Source organism: Heptranchias perlo, unplaced genomic scaffold (genome assembly GCF_035084215.1).
Source record: "Heptranchias perlo isolate sHepPer1 unplaced genomic scaffold, sHepPer1.hap1 HAP1_SCAFFOLD_70, whole genome shotgun sequence".
Classification (NCBI taxonomy): Eukaryota; Metazoa; Chordata; class Chondrichthyes; order Hexanchiformes; family Hexanchidae; genus Heptranchias; species Heptranchias perlo.
In genome coordinates, this window is record NW_027139729.1 from 1,930,015 (window position 1) to 1,955,134 (window position 25,120).

General features: G+C 43.7%; 1 protein-coding gene and 1 pseudogene across 1 annotated transcript; one reads left to right on the forward strand and one right to left on the reverse strand.

The window, feature by feature from the left end:
- The window catches only part of LOC137318381 (zinc finger protein 850-like), a 263,722-nt pseudogene that overhangs the window by 178,934 nt on the left and 59,668 nt on the right, over positions 1–25,120 (forward strand).
- LOC137318453 (immunoglobulin superfamily member 1-like) lies at positions 188–22,769 on the reverse strand. Its single transcript, XM_067981336.1, has 12 exons — positions 22,754–22,769; positions 20,245–20,529; positions 18,767–18,907; positions 17,339–17,632; positions 16,183–16,476; positions 15,137–15,430; positions 9,674–9,967; positions 8,291–8,380; positions 6,271–6,298; positions 5,204–5,247; positions 3,106–3,146; positions 188–1,473 (listed from the first exon to the last, which is right to left on the reverse strand). The coding sequence occupies exons 1-12, from the start codon at positions 22,767–22,769 to the stop codon at positions 1,408–1,410; spliced, it is 1,887 nt and encodes a 628-aa protein (XP_067837437.1). The 3' UTR covers positions 188–1,407.

Consider the following 25,120-nt stretch of genomic DNA (forward strand, 5'->3'; position numbering starts at 1 on the left):
TTTGTAAACGAAGGACAAGGAGTAGACGATATAAGAGAGCCAACAGTTAAATATAATTTAAGTTCTTTCCTTTTTCTTGGGATGCGGAGCTTTTGAGTTTATTGAACCATCCAATTCAAAAAGGCCTGCACTAACTACACAAACACAAGTGCTGTGTCAATAGACTTCAGTGAAACCATTGCATTTATTTAGAAACTGAAAGCTTACTATTACTGTACAAACAAACACACATGACTTTATAAAGCTTTTAAAAACGTCTTAAATGCCGGTAACAGCAACAATGTACCCCCTGCTACAAAGATAATCAAGATCCCACTGTGATACCGCAATTAATTTTCATCTTTATTCTCTGGGCGTTAAGCTTCGCCCGGGCGGAGCACAGAGAGGAAAATCTGGCGTGGGGGCGGGGATTCTCACAGCTTGAAGGGAATAGAGCACATTTAATTGCAATGGAAAGAAGAACAGTCGCGCCAGATTTTCCTCTCGTTGCTCCACTCAGGTGATAGTTAAAGCCCAGTCGGTAAAAGCATCAATCTGCTCACTTTTACACCAATTTATTCTGCGCAGATTTCACTTTCTTTCGGAAATAAAATAGCAGTAAAGGAGGGAGCAAAGATGCTCATGCATGTTTTTAACCTAATTTAAGTTTCTCATGGCGAGATCCCTTCTTTAAACTTCTGTGTTACAAAGAAGATTTATTTTACTAAAAATGTTGTTTTTACCCTCCTAGCGGATGGCGGGAGCCGAAAACCTTCGCGCAATTGGGCATCCCCCTATAGCGTGATTAATCGACCAGTAAAATTCATGGACTTGGGGCCAAATTTGTGATTTGCGCCCGGGCTGCGCGGAAACAGCGATTCAGTCGCAATTATCTGTGTTTAAAAATGTTTAAAGGTTTGATAGTGTAGATAGGGAGAAAGTATTTCCTCAGGTGGGGGGATTCAAGACAAGGGGACATAAACTTAAAATGAGAGCCAGGCCATTCAGGAGCAAAATCTGGACGCCCTTTTTCACACAAAGGTTAGTGGACGTCAGGAACTCTTTCCCCCAGTAAGCTTTTGTTAGATAAGTGTATCAAGGGATATAGAACAAAGGCGGGTAAATGGAGTTGCGGTACAGACAACCATGAGCTAAAAGAATAGGGAAGCAGGCTCGAGGGGCTGAATGGCGTAATTCTGTTTGCTATATTCCAAAAGTGCCGTTTATATGAGACTTAAAGTAAACTATGTACTGGGCAAGAGGTAGGACATCTCCTGTAGATTACATTTCTCTATATTGCTTTCTGCAAATACCAAGTCTCTCTGGATGATATTGAAATGGGTCAAATGCTAATGACCATCATGTGAGCCCGCACTGGTCCTCTTGTTGAGGGGGGTGCACATTGTGCCCGGGAGACCTGCTCATTTTCTACCGTTTCACCACAGCGTAGGTGCTGGATTCCTCACCGAAGGATTGGATGATGTTTCGCTGACCCTGAAATGAACGGTGCAATTGGTCAGATATGCAATTGATAACTTAAAATATGGTAACAGTTCAACGAAATTATATCAGCAGATGAACGTCCGCAGAAGGCGGCAAAATGACACTGGGGCGTTGTTGGACTGGACGGTCGTTAAGGGGAAATATTGTGCCTCTCGAAAGGACCTACTAACGGTTACATAGAGTCGACAGCACAGAAACAGGTCATTCGGCCCTGCTAATCTATGCTCCACACGAGCCTCCTCACTCTCTACTTCATCTAACTCTATCAGGATATTCTTCTATTACTTTCTCCCTCGTGTGCACATCTAGCTTCCCTTTAAATGCATCTGTGCTATTCGCCTGAACAACTCCTTGTGGTAGCGAGTTCCACATTCTCACCACTCTGTGTAAAGACGTTCTCCTGAATTTCCTGTTGGATTCATTGGTGAATATCTTCTATTTATGACCTCTAGTTTTGGACTCCTCACAATTGGAGACATTATCTCTATAGCTACCTTATCATCATCTTAAAGACCTCGATCAGATCATCCCTTAGCCTTTACTTTACTAGAGAAAATAACCCCAGCCCGTTCAGCCTTTCCTGATGAGTAGACCCACTCAGTTCTGGGAATCAGCCTTGTGAATCTTTCTTGCACCTTCTCCAATACCTCGATACTCTTTTGATAATATGTAGACCAGAATTGTGCACAGTTCTTTAAGTTTGGTCTAATCAAGATTCTATACAGATTTAACAAAATTTCTCTGCTTTTTAATTCTATCTGTCTTGTAATGAACCCCATTGCTTGGTTTGCCTTTTTATGGCCTTATTAACCTGCTTCGCTACTTTTCTATTTTCAAATGAATTTATCAGTTCAACGTAATGCTGTTTGTGTAAAAATAAGGCGCTCTTGTGAGCACCATCAGCAAAACAGGAAATCTGGAAACGAAAGGAGGACCTTTCGAATTTGGCGGGATCGGCATCGATGGAAAGGGAGCAGCTAACAATGGGCGGCCGATCCCGAATCGCCTGTTCTACGCCCGCTCCAAGTCGAAAGTTCCAGCGGCTTTTTTGACAGCGTCGGAAAAGAGAAGGGATAACTTATCATTCCAGGCATGATTCAAAGATGGTGGGTGTAAAACACGGAAACTGCATGCTGGTTCAGTGGGGGGAATAGAAAATTGTCTCGTTTACGTAACAATCTTCTGCATATTCCACACATAAACCAACAGCGAACCCTTCACTGCTGTATACAGTCTGGATTCAGGTGTGCAGAAGTAAGTTTACACGTATACAGATGCCATATTGGCAACGAAACACTTCCTATAGGGGGAGCAACGCTTCATCTCACCCCTCAAAGGTTCGTATTCTGATGAAAACCCTTTTAAACAAACACAGATCCGTTTACTTCTCCCTCTTGCAAACATTTCTGTCGTCCTTTTAGGACATATGGAAATACGATGCAAATGTATTTGGTCTTATGAATATTAATGTTGGAGACGACGATTGTGATGTTCAATAAAGAACAAAGACATCTTGAGAGAATGCAGTCAAATACTTGGACTCATTTTGCAGGAGCATGAATGACAGAGATAAATAACAACATCAAACAAAATAAATAAATCCTCAGGCCATTTGTAACTTACACCGTCTTTCCTCGGCAGTGTTTGTAGGTTAAGGACAGCGTCTAAATAAAATAGAACAAATAAAAGAATGCATTGATGTGCAAATACTTAGAATTTTTTTTAATAAATGTGTTTTCTATGGTTAGTCGCTCCTCCAAATGATTTTTTACGAAATGATCGTATGAATGGACCATCTCCGCTGCCAAGAGTGGAGAGTACCAATGGGCCTCCGGCTGTCCACTGGTGAGCGAATGGACTTCCTCTGCTGGGTTCCAATCCCATTTCCTCTCTTCATCCAGGAAATGGATGCGATTTCCAAGGTTTCTCTTGGAATAGGAAGCTAATTTACGCTGTGTCTTGAGTTGTCCTATGGTCGCAATGATTGCCAAATTGTATCAATTTCCACTTTCGACCATTAATACATAAACATAGTTTTATAGCTTTGTGTATTTGGATAAGGAAGGAATTTGTTCTGAAATAGTTGCATATATTGAATGAATTATGATCATACTTTCATCTCGCAATGTGGCAACAAAGTCCTACTTTTTTGTTGTCATTGTTTTTCTCAGAACTTCGTGTCAATCTTTTACCATTACAAAACCCTGCCGCCACCTTTATACTGGAAACTGTCCATGTAAACTTGTCACACGGTACTTACACCGTCTCACCACTGGCGGCGCTATAGCACATCAGCCTGTACTGCAGAGGAAGATCTATGCTCCAACCAACCCTACTTCGTTGCTTCACAAAATGGGAAAGGTTTTTACATCTAACTATTAAGAAGGAAGGATTTCCATTTATATAGTCCCTTTCACTGCCTGAGGACGTCCGAAAGAACTTTACAGCCAATGAAGTACTATTTTAAAGTGTAGTCACTGTTGTAACATAGGAAACACAGCGGCCAATTTGAGCATAGCAAAATTCCACAAACAGCAATACGATAATGGACAAATCAGCTGCTTTAGTGATGTTGGTTGAGGGAAAACTATTCGCCAGGACGCCGGGGAGAACTCCCCTACTTTTCTTAGAATAGTACTGTACAATACTTTACATCTACCTCAGAGGGAAAACATGACCTTGATTTAACGTTTCATTCGAAAGACGACACCCCTGACAGTGCTGAATTTCATCAGTGCTGCACTGCCTTGGATTTGTGCTTAATTCTCACCGAGTGGGATTTGAACCCACAACCTTGGACTCAGATGAGATTGCTCCTCACTGAGCCAGGACTGACACCTAATAATAAATTGTAATAAAAAGTGAAGTGTTTTTTAAAAGATCAGAATGTCTTAAAAATGATGATTGAATTACATCTACACCACCTCGTCCGGTAATCCCCAACCCTCCAGCTACATTTCACCTGCAGACTATACTTAGCCTTGAGTCTGAGTGCACATTGCCCTGCGAGTTAAATTAGCAATATGTTAAAAGTCCTATGCCTACATCCACTTCCTATTTACCAAAACGTACTTCCGGTTGTTACTTTTGTCACACTTTTGCGTCACTTTTTCCACTATAAATTCCGGTACTGTATTCATTTTTTCAATAAAAATCTGCCGATGGAAATTTGCCATCCTGTAATTGCACCCGCCGGCCAGCAGTGGAGCTGTAGGACCTCGATTTTGCATCTCCCACCTGCTCAATCTGTTTGCAAAAACCTCTTAACTCTCATTGCTTCAGAACTTGACTAATATTTGAGTACTTTACTGTAAATCTATAACAATTTAAACAATGCATGCGCAAACTTCCTATTATATACAAACAGGCACGTAACATCGAATTTTAAAAGGGGAACTGAATTACGTCTGTGCGCCCGGCTCCTTTGATCTTTTTCCGGCTATTCCCCTTCAACTATGGGCTACACTGGATTTTCACTCCACAGTGGATTGAATGGTGAAAATATAAAATCAATGTTTATATTGCTTCTTGGTCAGGTTCACAAAATAGTTCAGAAATGATTGACACTCTATGTGATTCACAGCAGGTTTGCTAAATACAATACAAAGTCTACAAACTATTACAGTTAATAGGTTTTTGTTTAGTCTTGTTCGTTAAATGTAAAAGAAAACATTAAACGCCAAAGGTAATTCCGGATGCACGAATACAAAAAAGAACTTACATGTCAGGGCTTCGTTGGTTTGGTCGCTAGGAGGCGCCGTGGTCCTTAAAAGAATAGAAATCGTCAATTCAATCATTTTATTTTGCATGGCACAGCTCATATGTTTGGACAGGTAGTGAATGGATCCCGCCTTATATGTATTAATGACCCTCGGTGCATGGTCAGGAGAATGGTTTTATCCAGCTGTTGCAAAACCAAGTATATTCCTGAGAAATGTTTTTTCTTGCCCGAAAACTAACAATTTGTTTGACGTGTAGGGCGATTATTGAGGAACCGTGTCCTGCTTTCACTATATGTAGCGACATCATTAAATCGTTTGAGAATATTTCCTCCCGTTGGACAGACCTTTTTACAAGCGCAGAATCCACTTGGCGAGAAATAACTAAGGAACGACATTTTTTTAATTCGTTCACTGGATGTGGGCGTCGCTGGCGAGGCCAGCATTTATTGCCCATCCCTAATTGCCCTTGAAAAGATGATGGTGACCCGCCTTCTTGAACCGCTGCAGTCCGTGTGGTGAAGGTTCTCCCACACTGCTTCACAATTACTCTGTTTGCTCTGTTTAACGACATCGTCACAAATGTATTCACGATGTCATTACACAGAGCAAACAGAGGAATTTCTGATCTCATTGAGCGGTGGGTAATGAGGGATCCCCAGATGAGAAAGGCCATAGCATAATAACAACGTGGCTGAAAAGACATTTAAAGAAATGAAAGGGAGATAAAATGAAAATTATTCAAGTAAATGAAACCTGCACATGCTTGGGTGAGTGTGTGCGCATGTGTGTGCGTGTGATTGTGTTTGATATGTGTTTGTGTTCGTATATGTATGTGTGATTGTGTGTGTGTGTACGTGTGTGTGATTGTGTGTTTGTGCTTGTGTTTGTGTGTGTGTGTGTGTGTGATTGTGTGTTTGAGTGTGAGTGTAAGTGTGACTGCGAGTGGGAGAGCTCGATTCTAAAATTTAAAATGCAGAATACAGACAAATTGTTCCGAATGCTTGCTGGTGGGTTTCATTTCGGTTGCGTACGGTTGAAATTTAAAATTCAACACTTAATGTCTCACCTCATTTCTCTGTTGCGTTTACACTTCCCTGAGAAGAAAACATAAGTATTAGAAATACGGATCCAATTACTGGCTTACAAAATGGGAACATGAGAAAGGTCAAGGAGCAGTAAAGGTCTTTGGGCCACTGAAACTTATTCTCCAGAACCATCTCCCTCCCGTTACCACATCCAACTCTATTATGGACAAACCCGGTATGGTATAATTTTAACCTAACCCGCCGAGTGGGAACCGGGCGGGTACGGACAGGGTTCCCATTCCAGAAGCCGCCTAATTTCACTCTCCATTGACAGGCCAGAAGTACATCAAGGATTTGAGGAGCTGAAGAAGATGGCTTCGGTGTTTACATATGTTAATCTGGACAACGTGTTGGCTGCAAATGTCTCAATGTTTGTTAATCAGTTGGAGCGAGTGGTCACCGCTGTGGTGGCCATGGAGGACGCTGAGAGATAGAGAGAGAGTAAGGGTACCGAGGAGAGTGGACCCCATACTGCTCAACGATGTACTTAAGGTGTAGGGTATGGATGATGAAGATGAGTGGGTCAAAGGAGATAATCCTGGGCACGGCAGAGGTGATTGTGCAGCCAAGGGAGGCGATGTCAATGGATGAAATGTTAGGACTATGATGTGAGAGGTAGGAGTGGAAATAAACGGGGCAGTTCCAGGGAGGCTGTGTATGGAGGACAGACACTTGAGGAATGACCGATATTTTAAAGGAGTGGAGGAGTCGAGAAAGAAGAGGAATGATAACAAGCCACGTAAGCAGTCACACAGGAAGTGACTGGTATTATGGATGGATGGATGGAAGCTTGATGGGTAGGCCTTGAACAGCAAGTGGTGGGAGAAATCGGAACATACTTGTAACAGAACCTCACCTTTAAACACTTCATAGAAAAAGCGGCCTTTGGATATGGGGAGCTGGAGAGCAGGGAGGTTTGAGAGATGGATTTCCTGGGAATTGTGTGATGACAGCAGTTCTGCAGGATATAACGACTGAGGCAAAAGGGAGGGTCCGCATCAGTGGATTGGTACTCAGGCAACTGAGGTGAGGGATTTGGGTGGCGAGAAGCTCAGAAGGGAAAGTGTCATTTGAGCAGTTCGTGGGTTTTATGGAAGAGATGAATTTAATGGTGATGGATGAGGAGATATAAAAATATATAGAATCAGGTTGGAGAGGTTCACACAAGGGTGAGTGGGAAGGGTTAGGAAGTAGAGTGATCAGAAGAGGCCCAGGCAGAAGAGGGTTGTTTTCAACTTTGGATCACAAGGTATTTACAGATGAGGAAGGGCATTCATTGCATCTTAATTCACCCGCTCCCCCCAGAAAGAACGTACAGCCCCCACCCCCGTTGCTGTATCTCAATATGCTGTCAATGATTCCAAGGTATTCGCTTCCAGAACTGTAACTGGGAGTCCATCCCTAGCATGATCACTGCGTGATGAAGAACTTCCTTATATCCAACTTAGATGATCTTTTACCAGTTTGTACCTGCCTCTCTTTGCCCAAACATATAACTTCATTTCATGTCATGTTTTAGATTTATCTCTTCCATAACATTTACTATCTTAAGAAACTCCATACAATCACCTCTCAGATGTTTCCTTCCAGACTGAGAAGCCCGAGTTTTTCTAGTCATTCTTCATAATGTGACACTATGGGATCTAAATTGGTCTTTGGGCAGTAGCGCAAAACGGGCGGTAAGGCATTGGGCGCCCTTTATACGCTCCACCTGACGTTCAGTTCAATTCACATCAATGGGACTGAATATAGGGTGGGGTGAATAACAGGCGGCAATCGTGATACCGCCCGTTTTGCGCCAGCTCCAGAGACAGATTTCAGACCAGGTATCTTTCAGCTTCGCCACCAGCGATTTCACCTTTCAGTTCATGATCTCCTTATATTTACTGTCCGAGGTTAGGGGTCAGATGGTGGATGGTTAGTGGTGGGGAAGAAAGGAGACGACAGTTAGCTTGGTCCGTGTGTTGGTAATGAACGGATATTACATACTGTTTAACCCACCTTTCTTCCAGAAACATACACCCAACAGAGCAAGGATAAGAATCAGAACCACAGCAGAGCCAACACCAACCTCCAGCGCAACGAATCTATCTAAATGAGATAAAGGGACACAGTGGAATCAAGTTAACCCACATTATCTACACGGAATAAATAATATGCTGCTTGACAGAAGTAAAATAGGTACTGGGGCGGTGTCGAATCCGGAGGGGGCCGCCTAACAGAAAAACATAAGGCATTAAAATATTCACACAGAATCTTAGAGCGCAGAAGGAGGCCATTCTGCCCATTGTGACTGTGCTGGCTCTTTTAAGGAGCTGTCCAATTAATACCACTCTCCTGCACTGTACCGAGCTTTGCACTGTTTTGATAACGTACCTCAGTCTCTGATACTCTAAGTCTGTATCACCTCCTCTCTTTACCCCCCATAAAACTCCCCCCCCCCCCATTGATTCAATGCTTCAAAGTCAGTGAATCAGTAATGGGGCCGTGAGTGGTTTGGGACCTTGATGACATCACGATGCACCTGTTAAAAACGACTCGGCACAAAGCTCAATTGTCATTGGTCGATTAATTAATTGCCTCATTAATTCATTGATTCATTCATTGGATATTAACCGTGGACCTGGAACAAGGTGAATGTTTAATTATTACCAGCTGGTGTCAAAAGTATAATAGCGACAGTGTGGGAATGAATCAGTTTCATTCTGTAAGTTTCATTCTGAATGATCACTGGGTCAAAATTGCACATTGACAGAGTGAACAGATGTGGTGACGGTTCAGGTGGGGACCTTGATCAGAACTCACCTGCTCTCTCCACAGAAGCTCACTGACGGGCTCTCTGTTTACAGCATCTGTTTTGTGCATTTTGCTTACTAGTTTCAAATTACCTTGTGTTAAAGTTGCTAGAATGGGTGTTATTTTTTCTCAGCTTCTCTGGGAGTCGACCCTGGAAAATTAGGGGATCGGAGAGGAACTAAAGGACACAACTAGTGAATCAAACTTTTCATCAGAGTTGGAGAAATAAAACCGTTCGACGTTTGGTGATTTAACCTTTCCCCAGTAACAGGATAAATAGCGAACAGTTCGTGAAATAAGCGTTAAGAGGCCATTGGGCGATAGCGCAAACTGGACGGTTTCGCATCGGCCGCCTGTTTTACGCTGCGCCCGATATTCAAGTTCTATTGAAGCCAATGGGGTTGAATATCGGGCGGGGAGTAAAACGAATGCATGATCCGATACCGCCGAAGACCAAATATTACCCCCGGATGTCATTTCCACGCCAGTTTTGATCGTTAAATACAACACGGAATGCAGACTGAAATGTAACAAGAACACCTTGTACTGCGGTCGGATGAACACAGTCACCGTGTGAATCTCACTCACCTCTTACAGTTATATGTACAGGGTCACTCTCAGCCGACGTTAGCAGCCTTCCCCACACATCCCCTTTATACAGACAGGTGTAATTTCCTCCATCGGTGTGATCTATATTCGTGATGGTGAAAGTGACAGAATTGTCCCGTGCAGCTGTCTGGACATCCGAGTAATTCGCTTCTCCGTGTCTGTATAAGTAAAATGTGAAGCCAGGAAGGACCCCGGGAGTTGTACAATTAAAGGTAACTTTTCCTCCCTTCAAAACAAGACGAGAATCCACTGATATATTTGGTTTGGGTAGACCTGTAATACGAAAGGAAAAAGTAGTGACGAACGATTCAAACGCAATAGAGATTTATTTTTGTGAACCAAAATATTAATATCCTGGACTTAGGTATTCAGGGCATAATTTCAAAGTTTGCAGATGACACGTAACATCGTTGTAAGCACTGAGGAGGATAATATATACAAAGGGGGAATTGGCCATTCATTAGTGGGATCAAATGGAAGAAAATAAATCAGTTGGGGTTCTATTTTCAAAATCAGCGTTTATCCCTCAAATTTCCCTCTGGGATACCAGAGGAACAGAGGGAAGGCATTGATTTTAAATTCGCATTTGTGGTAACTTAGCCGAGCCATAACCTGATTAAAAAGAGTCATAGAGTTATACAGCACGGATAGAGGCCCTTCGGCCCATCGTGTCCGCGCCGGCCATCAGCCCTGTCTACTCTAATCCCATATTCCAGCATTTGGTCCGTAGCCTTGTATGCTATGGCATTTCAAGTGCTCATCCAAATGCTTCTTGAATGTTGTGAGGGTTCCTGCCTCCACAACCCTTTCAGGCAGTGAGTTCCAGACTCCAACCACCCTCTGGGTGAAAAAGTTCTTTCTCAAATCCCCTCTAAACCTCCCGCCTTTTACCTTGAATCTATATCCCCTTGTTATAGAACCCTCAACGAAGGGAAAAAGCTCCTTAGTATCCATCCTATCTGTGCCCCTCATAATTTTGTACACCTCAATCATGTCCCCCCTCAGCCTCCTCTGCTCCAAGGAAAACAAACCCAATCTAAACAGTGGAGATTCCCATTTCAAATAAAGGAGTTAAGTGTTAGCGGGCTCTGGGATGAGCGCGATGCTGGGCAGGCCATCATTTGTTGCCCGTCCCTAATTGCCCCTTGAGAAAGTGGTGGTGAGCCGCCTCCTTGTTGAACAGCTGCAGTCCATGTGGTGAAAGTGCTCCATCGATGCTGCTAGGTAGGGAGTTCCAGGATTTTTACACAGTGACGATGAAAGAAAAGCGATATATGTCTCAGTCGATATGATTTGTAACTTGGGGGAAATTTGGAGGTAATGCTGTTCCCATCCAGCTGCTATCTTTGTCCTTCCAGGTGTTGGAGGTCGCAGGTTTGGGCGTTACTGTCGAAATCCAACCCAGTGAGATGATATGGAAAACCAGAATGTAATTCATTAAAGTACTCCGAGTTACATGGTTATTTTGAAAATCTCGGCACGCAGTTTCGGTTATCTGACAGAGAAACCTGTAATGTGACAAGTCCAGCCAGTTTGGAGGTGCCTCGTGAGGTGACACTACACTCAGTGGAGTTAATAGTAAAAAGGAAGTCAAGGGAAGGGTGGGGCCGATTAGGGACCAAAAAGGCGATCTTCTTGTGGAGGCAGAGGGCATGTCTGAGATACCTTATGAGTACTTTGCATCTGTCTTCACTGAGGAAGCGGATGCTGCCAATGTTCCAGTAAAGGCGGAGAAACTGGATAGGATGAGAATAGATAAAGAGGAGGCACGGAAAAGGTTAGCAAAGCTCAGAGTAGAAAAGTCACCCGGTTCGGATGGGATGCATCCCAGCTTGCTGAGAAAAGTACGGGTGGAAATTGTGGAGGGATGAACCCGGCAACGACAGGCCAGTCAGACTAACGTCGATGGTGGTGAAACTTTTAGAGACAATAACCCGGGACAAAATTAATTGGCACTTGGGAAAATATGGGTTAATAAATGAAAGCCAGCACGGATTTGTTAAAGGTAAATCGTGTTGGACTAATTTGATTGAGTTCTTTGATGAAGTAGTGGAGAAGATTGATAAGGGTAATGTAGTTGATGTTTTATATAAAGACCTTCAAAGGGCGTTTCAAAAAGTGCCATACAATAGACTTGTTGGCAAAATTGAAGCCCATTGGATTAAAGGGCAGTGGATGCGTGGATACGTAATTAGCAAAGAGACAGAAAGCAGAGAGTAGTGGTGAATGGTTGATTTTCAAACTCGAATGAAGTGTGCAGTCGTGTCACCCATGGGTCGCGGTTGGGACCGCTGCTCTTTTTGATATATGGTAATGACCTGCACTTGGATACAGAGGGCATAATTTCAAATTTTGCAGGAGATACGAAACATAGAAAGAAGTGAGGAGGATGGTCACAAACTCAAGGAGGACATAGACAGACTGGTGAAATGGGCAGACACATGGCAGATGAAAGTTAACACAGCGAAGTGCGAATTAATTCATTTTGGTAGGAAGATTGAGGCGAGGCAATAGAAACTAAATGGTACAAATTTAAAGGGGGTGCGGGAACAAAGAGACCTGGGGGTGTACATACATTAAACTTTCAAGGTGGCAGGACAAATTGAGAAGGCCGCTAAAGGGGATACTGAATTCTTTATAAACAGATTTACAGGATACAAAAGCAAGGAAGTTGTGCTAAACATTTACAAAACACTGGTTAGGCCCCTGCTGTAGTATTGCGGCGAAATCTGCGCACCACACTTTAGGAGGGATGTCAAGACGTTAGAAAGGTACAGAGGAGATTTACTAGAAAAGTAAAAGGGATGAAAGACTTCTGATAAGTGGAAAGACTGGAGAAACTGAGGACGCTAAATTAGGCCGTGTAGCGCCCGTTGATTCGGCGCTATGTGGCCTCTCCAACATCTAAGATGGCGTCTTGCATGCGAACGCACATTTGCAGCGTGATGTGCACCAGATGCCATCTTGGTATTGGAGTTAGCAGTGGGCGAAGATTATGAAGCCGGAATCATGTAAAGTAGGGAGAAAATGGCTTCAATCAGTGTGCAACGCTGATTTAGAGTGATAAACACCATTTTGGGACTTAACGCACAACTCAACGCACAGTCTTAACCCCGACCATCTGAACGTGTCTAAGATTGCCTGGAGGACACTCACCGGCGCTATTTAAAGCGACCATGCAGGATATACAAATTAGTGGCTGGATTATTGTTTTTTTTTTTTTTATTCGTTCACGGGATGTGGGCGTCGCTGGCAAGGCCGGCATTTATTGCCCATCCCTAATTGCCCTCGAGAAGGTGGTGGTGAGCCGCCTTCTTGAACCGCTGCAGTCCGTGTGGTGACGGTTCTCCCACAGTGCTGTTAGGAAGGGAGTTCCAGGATTTTGACCCAGCGACAATGAAGGAACGGCGATATATTTCCAAGTCGGGATGGTGTGTGACTTGGAGGGGAACGTGCAGGTGGTGTTGTTCCCATGCGCCTGCTGCCCTTGTCCTTCTCGGTGGTAGAGGTCGCGGGTTTGGGAGGTGCTGTCGAAGAAGCCTTGGCGAGTTGCTGCAGTGCATCCTGTGGATGGTGCACACTGCAGCCACAGTGCGCCGGTGTTGAAGGGAGTGAATGTTTAGTGTGGTGGATGGGGTGCCAATCAAGCGGGCTGCTTTATCTTGGATGGTGTCGAGCTTCTTGAGTGTTGTTGGAGCTGCACTCATCCAGGCAAGTGGAGAGTATTCCATCACACTCCTGACTTGTGCCTTGTAGATGGTGGAAAGTCTTTGGGGAGTCAGGAGGTGAGTCACTCGCCGCAGAATACCCAGCCTCTGACCTGCTCTCGTAGCCACAGTATTTATATGGCTGGTCCAGTTAAGTTTCTGGTCAATGGTGACCCCCAGGATGTTGATGGTGGGGGATTCGGTGATGGTAATGCCGTTGAATGTCAAGGGTAGGTGGTTAGACTCTCTCTTGTTGGAGATGGTCATTGCCTGGCACTTATCTGGTGCGAATGTTACTTGCCACTTATGAGCCCAAGCCTGGATGTTGTCCAGGTCTTGCTGCATGCAGGCTTGGACTGCTTCATTATCTGAGGGGTTGCGAATGGAACTGAACACTGTGCAGTCATCAGCGAACATCCCCATTTCTGACCTTATGATGGAGGGAAGGTCATTGATGAAGCAGCTGAAGATGGTTGGGCCTAGGACACTGCCCTGAGGAACTCCTGCAGCAATGCCCTGGGGCTGAGATGATTGGCCTCCAACAACCACTACCATCTTCCTTTGTGCTAGGTATGACTCCAGCCACTGGAGTTTTCCCCTTGATTCCCATTGACTTCAATTTTACTAGGGCTCCTTGGTGCCACACTCGGTCAAATGCTGCCTTGATGTCAAGGGCAGTCACTCTCACCTCACCTCTGGAATTCAGCTCTTTTGTCCATGTTTGGACCCAGGATGTAATGAGGTCTGGAGCCGAGTGGTCCTGGCTGCCGAGACATTTGTAACTGTTCTTGGAGACTCTCCCACTCTTGAATACTAGGATGCAGGGACATGGCCTAACATTTAGAGCAAGGACGTGTTGGAGTGAATTTAGGAAATGCTTCTACATGCAAAGGGTGGGAAACAGTTCGAATGGTATTCTGCAGACGGCAGTTGATGCTGGCTTACTTGTGAAAGTTAATTCTGAGATTGATAGATTTCTGTGAACCAAGGGTATTAAGGGATATTGGGCTAAGGCAGGTATATGGAGTTAGGTCACAGGTCCACCGTGATCTCATTGAACGGCAGAACAGGCTCGATGGGCTAAATGCCACTGCCACTTGCTGTTTCCTGATATGCAACATCTTCTCCTGCAAGAAAGTGCGACGCGTGTTTGGATGATGTGCCTGTCATGGTTGAATAGCTGCCAGTGTGTGTGACCAGTGATTTGTTAGCCTGCGCTAACTCCTATACTAAAATAGCGTCTGGCGCACATCACGCTGGAAACGTGCGTGAGAATCCAAGACGCCATCTTGGATAGCGAAGAGGCCGTGTCGGGCCGAAACAATGGGCGCAACACGGGCCGAAACAATGGGCGCTACACAGCCCAATTTAGCGCCCGAACCCTCCCCTTTCCGCCGGGCGTGTTCGTTTAAAGTTATTCTCCAACTATCACCCTGGGTTGTGAGGTAAAGTTTTAGTCGGGATTGATATCATAAATTTCTGACAGTGGAATATAAATCCGTCTGAGGCGGAGGCCTGAAACGGGCGATCGAGCACATTTTATACTCCACAGATTTTAAACACCACCCAATTATCATTTCCATTGAAGTCAATGTAAAGAAAAACCGGAAGAGATGAGAAACGCTCTGCCGATTCACTATCCTCCATTCTACGATAACGCCTAGTCATAATCTACCCCTAATGCTGTTGAATAGATATTTCAACAATCTCTGCTCCTCCCGCCCCTTTCACTCACCTGCGATAGTGACCGTCACAGCCTCGCTGAGCTGGGACCAAAACTGCCTACTATTGACGGAGGTTCCATATTGACAGTGGTAGCTCCCTCCTTGGTCTGTTCCGGTGACTCTGAATTTTCCAATGTTGTCCTTTGTGATGATTTGATGAGAGTTCAGAAGTCGGCGATCTCTGTAAAAATGGAAAGTTTTATCGCGATAGTCTCCGGCCACGGTGCAGGTAATGGTAACCGTATCTCCTTTCAAATACACGCCACTTGGTTGATCAGGGGATATCCGTGGCTTTTTCGGCGTATCTGTGGTAAAATAAACAGAAAGAACAATTGGAAATGAATCTGTGGATTAAGTTACGGTGGAAGTTTGGGAACTCCATACCGATTGTGTGGTGTTGAGGGGAAATGTTTGTATCGGCGGCTGAGATTCGACAAAACGGGAATTGACCATTCATTAGTGGAATCAAACTGAGGTGCGAGAGAAAAGAAATCAGTTTGTGGTTCTATTTCCAAAATTAGGTTTTAGTCCTGAAATTGCACCCTGCGATACGAGGGGAACATGGACAATGCGCTGATTTGAAATTCCCATTCTTTGTCATTTAGGCTATGGTACAAACCGGATATCAAAGAGTGAACTTCTCTGCTGAACCGTGGAGATTGGAACCTCAAATAAAGGAGGGAAGTGATGGTCGATTTATTTATTTATCATTCTTGGGGATGTGAATCAATGACATCACTGGAACTGAATATCGGATCGGGCTGATATCAGGCGGCCGATCCGATCCCGCCCGTCTTACACAACTGCCCGTGGCGGATTTCTACTCCATTTTTACTGAAGAACGGGCGCTCGAGCTTCAGCAGCACATTTTATACTCCACCCGTTTTATACACCACCCAATTATCATCTACATTGAAGTCAATGGAAATAAAAATCGGGAGATATGTGAAACAGCCTGCCGATTCACTATCATCCATTCTACGCGAGCGCACAGTCAAAATCTACCTCTAATGGTGTTGAATAAACATTTTAATAATCTCTGCACCCCTTCACTCACCTGCTATAGTGACCGTCACAGCCTCGCTGATCTGGGACAATAACTGCCTTCTATTGACGGTGGTTCCATATTGACATTGGTACCGCCCTCCTTGATCTGCTCTGCTGACCTTGAATGTTGCAATGTTGTCCTTTGCGAGGACTTGATGAGAGTACACCGGTGGGCTACCTCTGTAAAAATGGAAGGTTTTATCGCGATAGTATCCGGTCACGATGCAGGTAATGGTAACCGTCTCTCCTTTCAAATACACCCCAGTCGGTTTATCAGGGGATATCCTTGGCGTTGTTATCGGATCTGTGGCAAAATGAATGGAAAGAACAATTAGAAATGGATCTGTGGATTATGTGTACGGTGGAAGGTTGGGAACTCAATACCGATTGTGCTGTGTTGTCGGGAACAGTTTGCATCAGGACTGAAATTCGACAAAACTGGAATTGGCCATTCATTCGTGGAATCAAACTGAGGTACGAGAGAAAATAAATCAGATTGTGGTTCCATGTCCAATCCTGCCCGTTTTACACAACTGCCGTGGCGGAAATCTACCCCATTGTTACAGAGACCCTGTCAGGAGCTGAGCGCACAGACCCTCTCTGTGAACATTAAACACTGTTACATAGACTCTGTCAGGATCTGAGTGCAGAGGCCCTCTCTGTGAACATTAAATATAGTTACAGAGACCCTGTCAGGTGCTGAGCGCAGAGACCCCCTCTGTGAATATTAAACTTTTACAAAGACCCTGTCAGGAGCTGAGCGCCGATGGCCTCTCTCTGAATATTAAACACTGTTACAGAGACCCTGTCTGGAGCTGAGCGCGGAGAAGCTCTCGGTGAATAGTAAACATTGTTGCGGACACCCTGTCAGAAGATGAGCGCAGAGACCCTCTTTGTGAATATTAAACGCTGCTACATAGACCATGTCAGGAGCTGAGTGCAGAGACCCTCTCTGTGAATATTAAACACTGTTACAGAGACCCTGTCAGAAGCTGAGCGAAGAGACTCTCTCTGTGAATAGTAAACATTGTTACAAAGACCATGTCAGGAGCTGAGCGCAGAGACGCTCCCTGTGAATATTAAACTCAGTTATATTTAATCAAGTAGGAATTTTTGTACTTATCAAGGGCGTTGAAATATTAACAATCTCAGCCCCCTTCACTCACCTGCTATAGTGACCGTCACAGCCTCGCTGATCTGAGACGATAACCACATGCTATTGATGAATGTTTCATATTTGCACTGGTACCGCCCTCCTTGGTCTGCTCTGGTAACCGGGAATGTTCCAACGTTGTCATTTGTGATGATCTGATCAGTGGACAGCAGTCGTCTATCTCTGTAAAAATAGAAGTTTTTATTGGGATCGTCTCCGGTCACGGTGCAGGTAATGGTAGCCGTCTCTCCTTTCAAATAAACACCAGTCGATTGATCAGGGGATATCCCTGGCGTTGTAAGCGGACCTGTAGTGAAATAAATGCAAAGAACAATTAAAAATGGATCTGTGGATTACGTGTACTGTCGAAGTTTGGGAACTCAATAACGATTGCGCTGTGTTTTCGAGAACAGTTGGAATCGGGGGCTGAAGTTCCACAAAACGGGAATTGACCAGTCATTCGTGGAATCAAACTGAGGTGAGAGAGAAGAGAAATCAGTTTGTGGTTCTGTTTCCAAAATCAGATTTTAGCCCTGAAATTGCTTTCTGCGATACGAGGGGAACATGGAAATGCGTGGATTTGAAATTCCAATTTCTGGTCATTTAGCCTGTGGTGCAAACCGGATTAAAAAGAGTGAACTTCTCTGTTAAACCGTGGAGATTAGAATCTCAAATAAAGGAGGTAAGTGATGGTGGGCTCGATTTCATCATTATCATTCTTGGGGATGAGAATCAATGACCTCACTGGGAGTGAATATTGAGCTGAGAGCCTGCTGCACCGTCACATGTCCCGTCTTTCAGATGAGACGTTAAACCGAGGCCCCGGCTGCCGTCTCAAGTGAATGTAAAAGATCCCACGCCACTATTTCGAAGGAGAGCAGGAGAGTTTTCCCTGGTGTCCTGAGCCAAATATTTATCCCTCAATCAACACCACTAAAACAGATTATCTGATCATTATCACATTACTGTATGTGGGGCCTTGCTGAGTGCAATTTGACCGTCGCGGTTCCTGCATTATAACAGTGACTGTACTTCAAATGTACTTCATTGGCTGTAAAGCGCTTTGGACGTCCAGAGGTCATAAAAGGCGCCAACTAAATGGTACTTCCTTCTTTTATTCAAAAACTGTGGCTGTTTTCCTTGTAACAAAGGAGAATGGGGGTAATTTAGTGGCCGTCTTTAAATTTCAGAAGGGTTGGAACCGAGTATAGAGACACAGGCGGTTTCCGGGAGCCCGAACGAGTGGAGATTGATAAGTTAAAAATGGTATTTCGGGCAGGGAGCAGGAGGGACATTTTAAAGCAAGTGTTGTGAGGCTGTGGATTGAAGCAGAGACCATGTCAACATTTAAGAATAGGTTCGATCGACGGTTGAAGGGAATTGGGAGCAGAGCACGAACATGGGATTAGGGCTATTGCTCGTGTGGAGGATAAACACCAACACGAAGTGGTTGGGCCGAACGGCCTGTTTCCGTGTTGTAATTTCTCCATAATCTGTATGACATCCTTGTATTCCTCCAGCAACCGACTGGAATCAGACAAGCAGAATTGCAGCTGTCTTGCACATTTTAGTTTAAGAATCTCTGCGAAGAGAAATATGTTCAACGTGCATAGAACTTTAGTTAGACCACACTTTGAGTGCTTTCTACAGTTCTGATCTCCATATTACAAAAAGGATATCCATATTACACTGGACAGGTGCAAAGCGATTTATTGGACGATTCGAACACTGAGGGGATACTGAACTGCCTGGGACCCTTTTCTCGAGAAAACAGAAGGTTTAGGGGTGACCTGATTGAGATCTTTAAGATTATGAAGGGATTTGATGCGGTAGACGGAGAGAAAATGTTTCCACTTGTGGGCGAGACCAATACTCGGGGGCCATAAATATAAGAAATTCACCAATAAATCCAATAGGGAATTCTGGAGAAGCTTCTGTGCCGAAAGAATGCTAAGAATGTGGAACTCGTTACCACAAGTAGTAGTTTAGGCGAATAGTATTGATGCATTTAAGGGGAAGCTAGATTAATACATGAGGGAGAAAGGAATAGGGTGGAGGAGGCGCTTGTGGAGCATAAACGCCGGCACGGACCTGTTGCGTCGAATGGCCTGTTTCTCTGCTGTAAATTCTATGTAATCGTAGGAAACGAATCTTGTCCAATATTTTTATAAGTCTTCCCATTGGCTCTTGGTTACAGTATTCTCCAGCTACAGTTAACTGTGAGTCACGATTCATTCCTAGACGTTTGTGTTTAAAACAATTAAAACTCTGCAAACAATTATCCAACTTTTAATATTCAGTTGTGGCGATGTTATTGGAATGAAACTTGTCCAATGACAGTGCAATATGCGGCCGGGCATTTTCACCAAATTAGCTGCTCTGTTTTCTGTTTAGTTTCTGTGAAGTGCGGCGTCTATTTACCTGTTCACAACGAATCATTGAATCTTATAGCACAGAAGGAGGCCATTCGGTCCATCGTGCCAGTGCAGACTCTTTGAAAGAGATACGCAATTAGACCAACTCCCACCGCTCTTTACCAATTACCTCTGCATTTTTTTCCTTTTAAAGTATATATACAATTTATTTTGAATGTTATTACTGAACCTGCTTCCACCATCCTTTCAGGCGGTGCATTCCAGATGACAACTCGCTGCGTAAAAATAATTTCCTCATCTCCTACCTGGCTCTTTTGCCAATTACCTTAAACTGTGACCTTTGTTTGCCGAACCTTCTGTCAGTGGGAACAGTTTCTCCCTATCTACTCTATCAAAACCCATCATCATTTTGCACATCTCTATTGAATCTCCCCTTATTCATGTCTGCTCTAAGGAGTACAATCATATCTTATCTAATTTCGCCACATAACTGAAACATTTGCCTCGTTGTAAAGTTGCAAAAACCCTGCCCTGTCTCACTCACCTGTTACTATTACTGGCGCCGAGTCACTGAACGAGGACCATTTCCATTCCCCGTTAATCCGATAACTATACCGGCACTGGTAATCTCCTTGATCATTTCTGTTGGTTGTTGCAATTTGATACACTGTGCTGCTAGTGGAAAATTGCAGTTCGTTCCCATCTTTGTAAAAGGCATAATTGCCACTCCGGTATTTTTTGTCGTCAAGGCAGTTAATCGTGATGGTTTCTCCGGGTAAGTACACGCCAGTCTCTTCATTCATGGTAATTTCAGGTTTCACCAGAAGTTCTATGTAAAAAAGACATTGACCGTCAATGAGCAGTTACCAACAACGCACGTTGGCGGCTAAGCGGTACAGAGAATGGGAAACTGGGCGCTGCTCTCCCAACCAACAGGAGAACATAGATCAGTTTGTATTTGCTTATGAGCATAAAACTACAGAGCTATTTGATAGATAGAAGAGAGAAAGCGAGAGAGAGAGAGGATACGGAAAATAGACAGGCAGAAAGAGTGAGAGGGAAAGAGAAGGGGAAACAGCGAGGGAGACAAAGAGAGAGAGACGGACAGACAGACAGAGGGGAGTGAGAGAACCACAGAGAGAGACAAGGAAATGGTAATCAGAGAGAGATGGAGCGACTGAGAGAGATGGAGATCGGGGCGTAGAAGGAAGATTCAACGGGTTAAAAGAGATCACGCCAGAGGCTTGGGAGAGGGCAGGAGAGAAACACAGAGCGACAGAGAGGAATGAAAAATAGGAGTGGAAGAGAAACAGAGAGAGGAATGCTGTGAGAGAAGCAGGAGAAATGGAAAGAGTGGTATCAACGGGGCTGGATAGGAAGAAAAAATGAGAGAGTGGGCGGGAGGGAGTGACAAGTGCAAGAAGACAGTGGGACGAAAGAGAGAGTATGAAAAAGAGAGGCAGGGAATAGACAATGGGCAATGAGAGAGAGAGAGTGTGGTGAAATAGGAGAGGTGACTGAAATGAAAAAGAAATGGAAAGAGGAAGTGAGCGGGAGAAAGAGAGAGAGAAGCTGGACCTTTAACCTCTCCCTCAGCTATCTCTGTCGCTGATTGGCTCGCCGAGCTCACAAACTCCCTTGGTCGAGAAACCACGCCCAACTTAATTTTGGATCTCCGCCAAGCCGGTTGTCCCTTTAACTGAGAAATTGGGAGGAATTTCTTCTCATACAGAGAATGTGAAAGTCGCTGGCAGGTGGAGTGGTTGAAGCAGGTGGCATTGGTGCATCTTAGGGGGGCTAGATGCATACACGAGGGAGAAGGGAACAGAGGGCTGTGGGGGCAGTGTGGGAAGCGGTCATTCTAAACCCTGTATAGACCAGCAGAAGCGAATGGTCCGATTCTGTGCTGTACATTCTAACTAATTCTATGTAATCAACCCCCCTACAGAGCTGTAAATATCTTTGGAAAGTTTCGGCCGAACTCCCATTGTTTGAAAGTAATGTGATGTGTGAAAATGCACATTTCTGAGATGACTGGTACTCCAGCTAATTTTCCCCGCCTGCCTGTTTGGGAGTTAAGCTTTTCCAAACTATATCTAACGAAAGGGAAATATAACATTGTCTCCACACTACCATAAAGAAGGAAAAACATCGATGTTAAATTGTCATGTTCAAAATATTAATTGATTCTCACTTTTCAGTGTCGATTTTATGCGATTCTGCCCAAGCCCAAAAGGGATTGATAACAGTGATCATCTTTTGTGTTGGCATTGTTCGCCGACAGATGGCGCTAGTGCACGTTTTTTCGGGCATCTGATGTTGCAACCTAACAAGAACATAAGAACATAAGAAATAGGAGCAGGAGTAGGCCATATGGGCCCTCCAGCCTGCTCCGCCATTCAATAAGATCATGGCTGATCTTCTACCTCAACTCCACTTTCCCGCCCGATCCCCATATCCAGTGATTCCCCAAGAGTCCAAAAATCTGCCGATCTCAGCTTTGAATTTATTCAACGATTGAGCATCCAAAGCACTCTGGGAAGAGAATTCCAAGCATTCAGGACCCTCTGAGTGAAGAAACTCCTTCTCATCTCGTTCCTGAATGGCCGACCCCTTATGTTGGGACTATGGTCTCCAGTTCTAGACTCTCAAGTCAGGGGAAACAGCCTTTCTGCATTTATCCGGTCAAATCGACTATGAATTTTATACGTTACAATGATATCACTTCTCATTCTTCTAAACTCCAGAGAGTTTAGGCCCATTCTATTCAATCTCTCCACATAGGACAATCCTCTTATCCAAAGAATTAATCTAGTGAACCTTTGTTGAACCTTGTCTAAAGCAAGTGTATCCTTCCTTGGGTAAGGAGACCAAAACTGTACACAATACTCCAGGTGTGGTCTACCAGAGCCCTGTAAAATTGCAACAACGCCTCCTTACTCTTATACTCCAACCCCCTTGCAATAAAGGCTGTCATACCATTTGCCTTCCTAATTGCTTGATTTACCTCCATGTTAAATTTCTATGATTCATGTACAAGGACACCTAAATACCTTTGACTACCAACATTTCTTAGTCTCTCACTTTTCAAAAATATTCTGTTTTTTATTCTTCCTACGAAAGGGAATAACCTCACATTTCCCCACATTATACTCCATCTGCCATCTTCTTGTCCATTCACTTAACCTGTTTATATCCCTTTGCAGCATTTTTACGACCTCTTCACAACTTACTTCCCCACCTAGCTTTGTATCGTCAGCAAACTTGGATAAATTACACTGGGTCCCTTCATCTAAGTCTTTAATATAGATTGTAAATAGCTGATGCCCAAGCACTGATCCTTGCAGCACCCCACTCGTTCCAGCCTGCCAATCTAAAAATGAACCGTTTATACCTACTCTCTGTTTTCTGTCCGTTAACCAATGCTCAATCCACGCTAATACATTACCCCAATCCCATGAGCCCTAATCTTGTGTAACAGCCTCTTTTGTGGCACCTTATTGGATGCCTTTTGAAAATCTAAATATACTACATCCACTGGTTCTCGATTATCGACCCTGCAAGTTACATCCTCAATAAACTCTAATAGACTGGTCGAATACGATTTCCCTTTCATAAAACCGTGTTGACACTACCTAATCATATTATGTTTTTCTAAGTGCCCTTTTACAGGCTAACTCTCTCCCTCCTTTCTTGAATAGCGGGTTTACATTTGCTACCTTCCAATCCACAGGGGCTGTTCTAGAAACTAGGAAATTCTAGAAGAACAAAACCAATGCATCCACTATCTCCACAGCCACCTCTTTTAGAACCCTACGATGAAGACCATCAGGTACAGGGGATTTGTTGGCCTTTAGCCCCATTAATTTCTCCAGGACTTTTTCTTTACTAATCTTAATTGCTTTAAGTTCCTCACTCTCATTAGACCCTTGGTTCCACATTATTTCCGGTATGCTTTTTGTGTCTTCTACTATAAGACAGATATAAAGTATTTGTTTATCGTCTCTGCTATTTCCTTATTCTCCATTATAATTTCTCCTGTCTCTGCCTTTAAGGGACCCACGTTTACTTTCGCTAATCTCTTCCTTTTTACATACTTGTAGAAGCTCTTATAACCTGTTTTTATATTTCTTGCTAATTTACTCTCAAGCTCAATTTTCTCCTTCTTTATCAACTTTTTGGTCATCCTTTGCTGATTTCTAAAACCCTCCCAATCCTCAGGCTTACTACTCCTTTTGGCACAATTGTAAGCCTTTTCTTTTAATCCAATACTATCCTTAACTTCTCTAGTTAGCCACGGATGGATCACTTTTCCCATGGATTTTTATTCCTCAAGAGAATATATATTCGTTGATAATTATGAATGATTTCTTTAAATGTTCGCCATTGCTTATCAACCACCATATATTTTAATCTAATTTCCCAATCTACCTTCGGCAACTCGCCCCTCATACTTACATAATTAGCTTTGTTTAAATTTAAGTCCCTAGTTTCGGACTTAACGCTCAAACACAATGTGAAATTCTATCATATCTTGATCACTCTACCCCAGAGGATCCTTGACTCTAAGATTACTAATTAACCCTGTCTCATTACACAATACCAGATCTAAAATAGTCTGTTCCCTAATTGGTTCCTCGACATCTTCTTCCAGAAAACTGCCTCGAATGCATTCCATGAACTCTTCCTCCAGACTACTTTTGCCAATTTGGTTTGCTCAGTTTATATGAAGATTAAAGTCCCCCACGATTATTGCATTAACCTTGTTACATGCTGCTCTAATTTCCAGATTTATACTCTGTCCAACACTGTATCTACCGTTAGGGGGCCTCTAAACTACACCCACCAGTGTTTTCTGCTCGTTGTTATTTCTCAACTCCACCCATTCTGATTCTCCTTCCTGATTTTTTGAGATAAGATGTTTCTCTCTGTATCTCATCTTTTATTATCAAGGCTACCTCCAACAACGTCCCCACACACCCGCCACAAACTTTTCCATATTGCCTCACTTTTCCAAAAATCAAGTAACCTGGAATATTTTGATAGATTTTTGTTCGGCAAGGTTATTGAGGGATATGGAACCTAGCCGGGTAAATGGAGTTAAGATTCAGTTCATAGAATTACATAGAATTACACAGAATGTACAGGGCAGATACAGGCCTTTCGGCCATACATTTCCAAGCTGGTGTTTATGGTACACACGAGCCTTGTCCCTCCCTCCAAATCTAACCCTATCTGCACATCCTTCGATTCCTTTCTTCCTTATGTGTTTATCTAGCTTCCTCTTAAATGCCTCTCTGCCAGTTTCCTCAACTACACCATGTGGTAGCGAGTTCCACCGTCTAACCACTCCCTGGGTTCTCCTGAATTCCCTATTTATTAGTGACTACCTAATATTTATGGCCTCTAATTCTGGTCTT

Bases quoted from the DNA above. Each gene is read 5' to 3' on its own strand.
- LOC137318453 (XM_067981336.1), bottom strand. The intron at 17,633-18,766 runs GTTGGTGTTTAT...ATTTCACTACAG, and splicing joins GTTCGGCCCAACCACTTCGT to GTCCGCTTACAACGCCAGGG. The intron at 9,968-15,136 runs GTGAGTGAAAGG...TTCGTATTACAG, and splicing joins TGTGACGGTCACTATCGCAG to GTCTACCCAAACCAAATATA.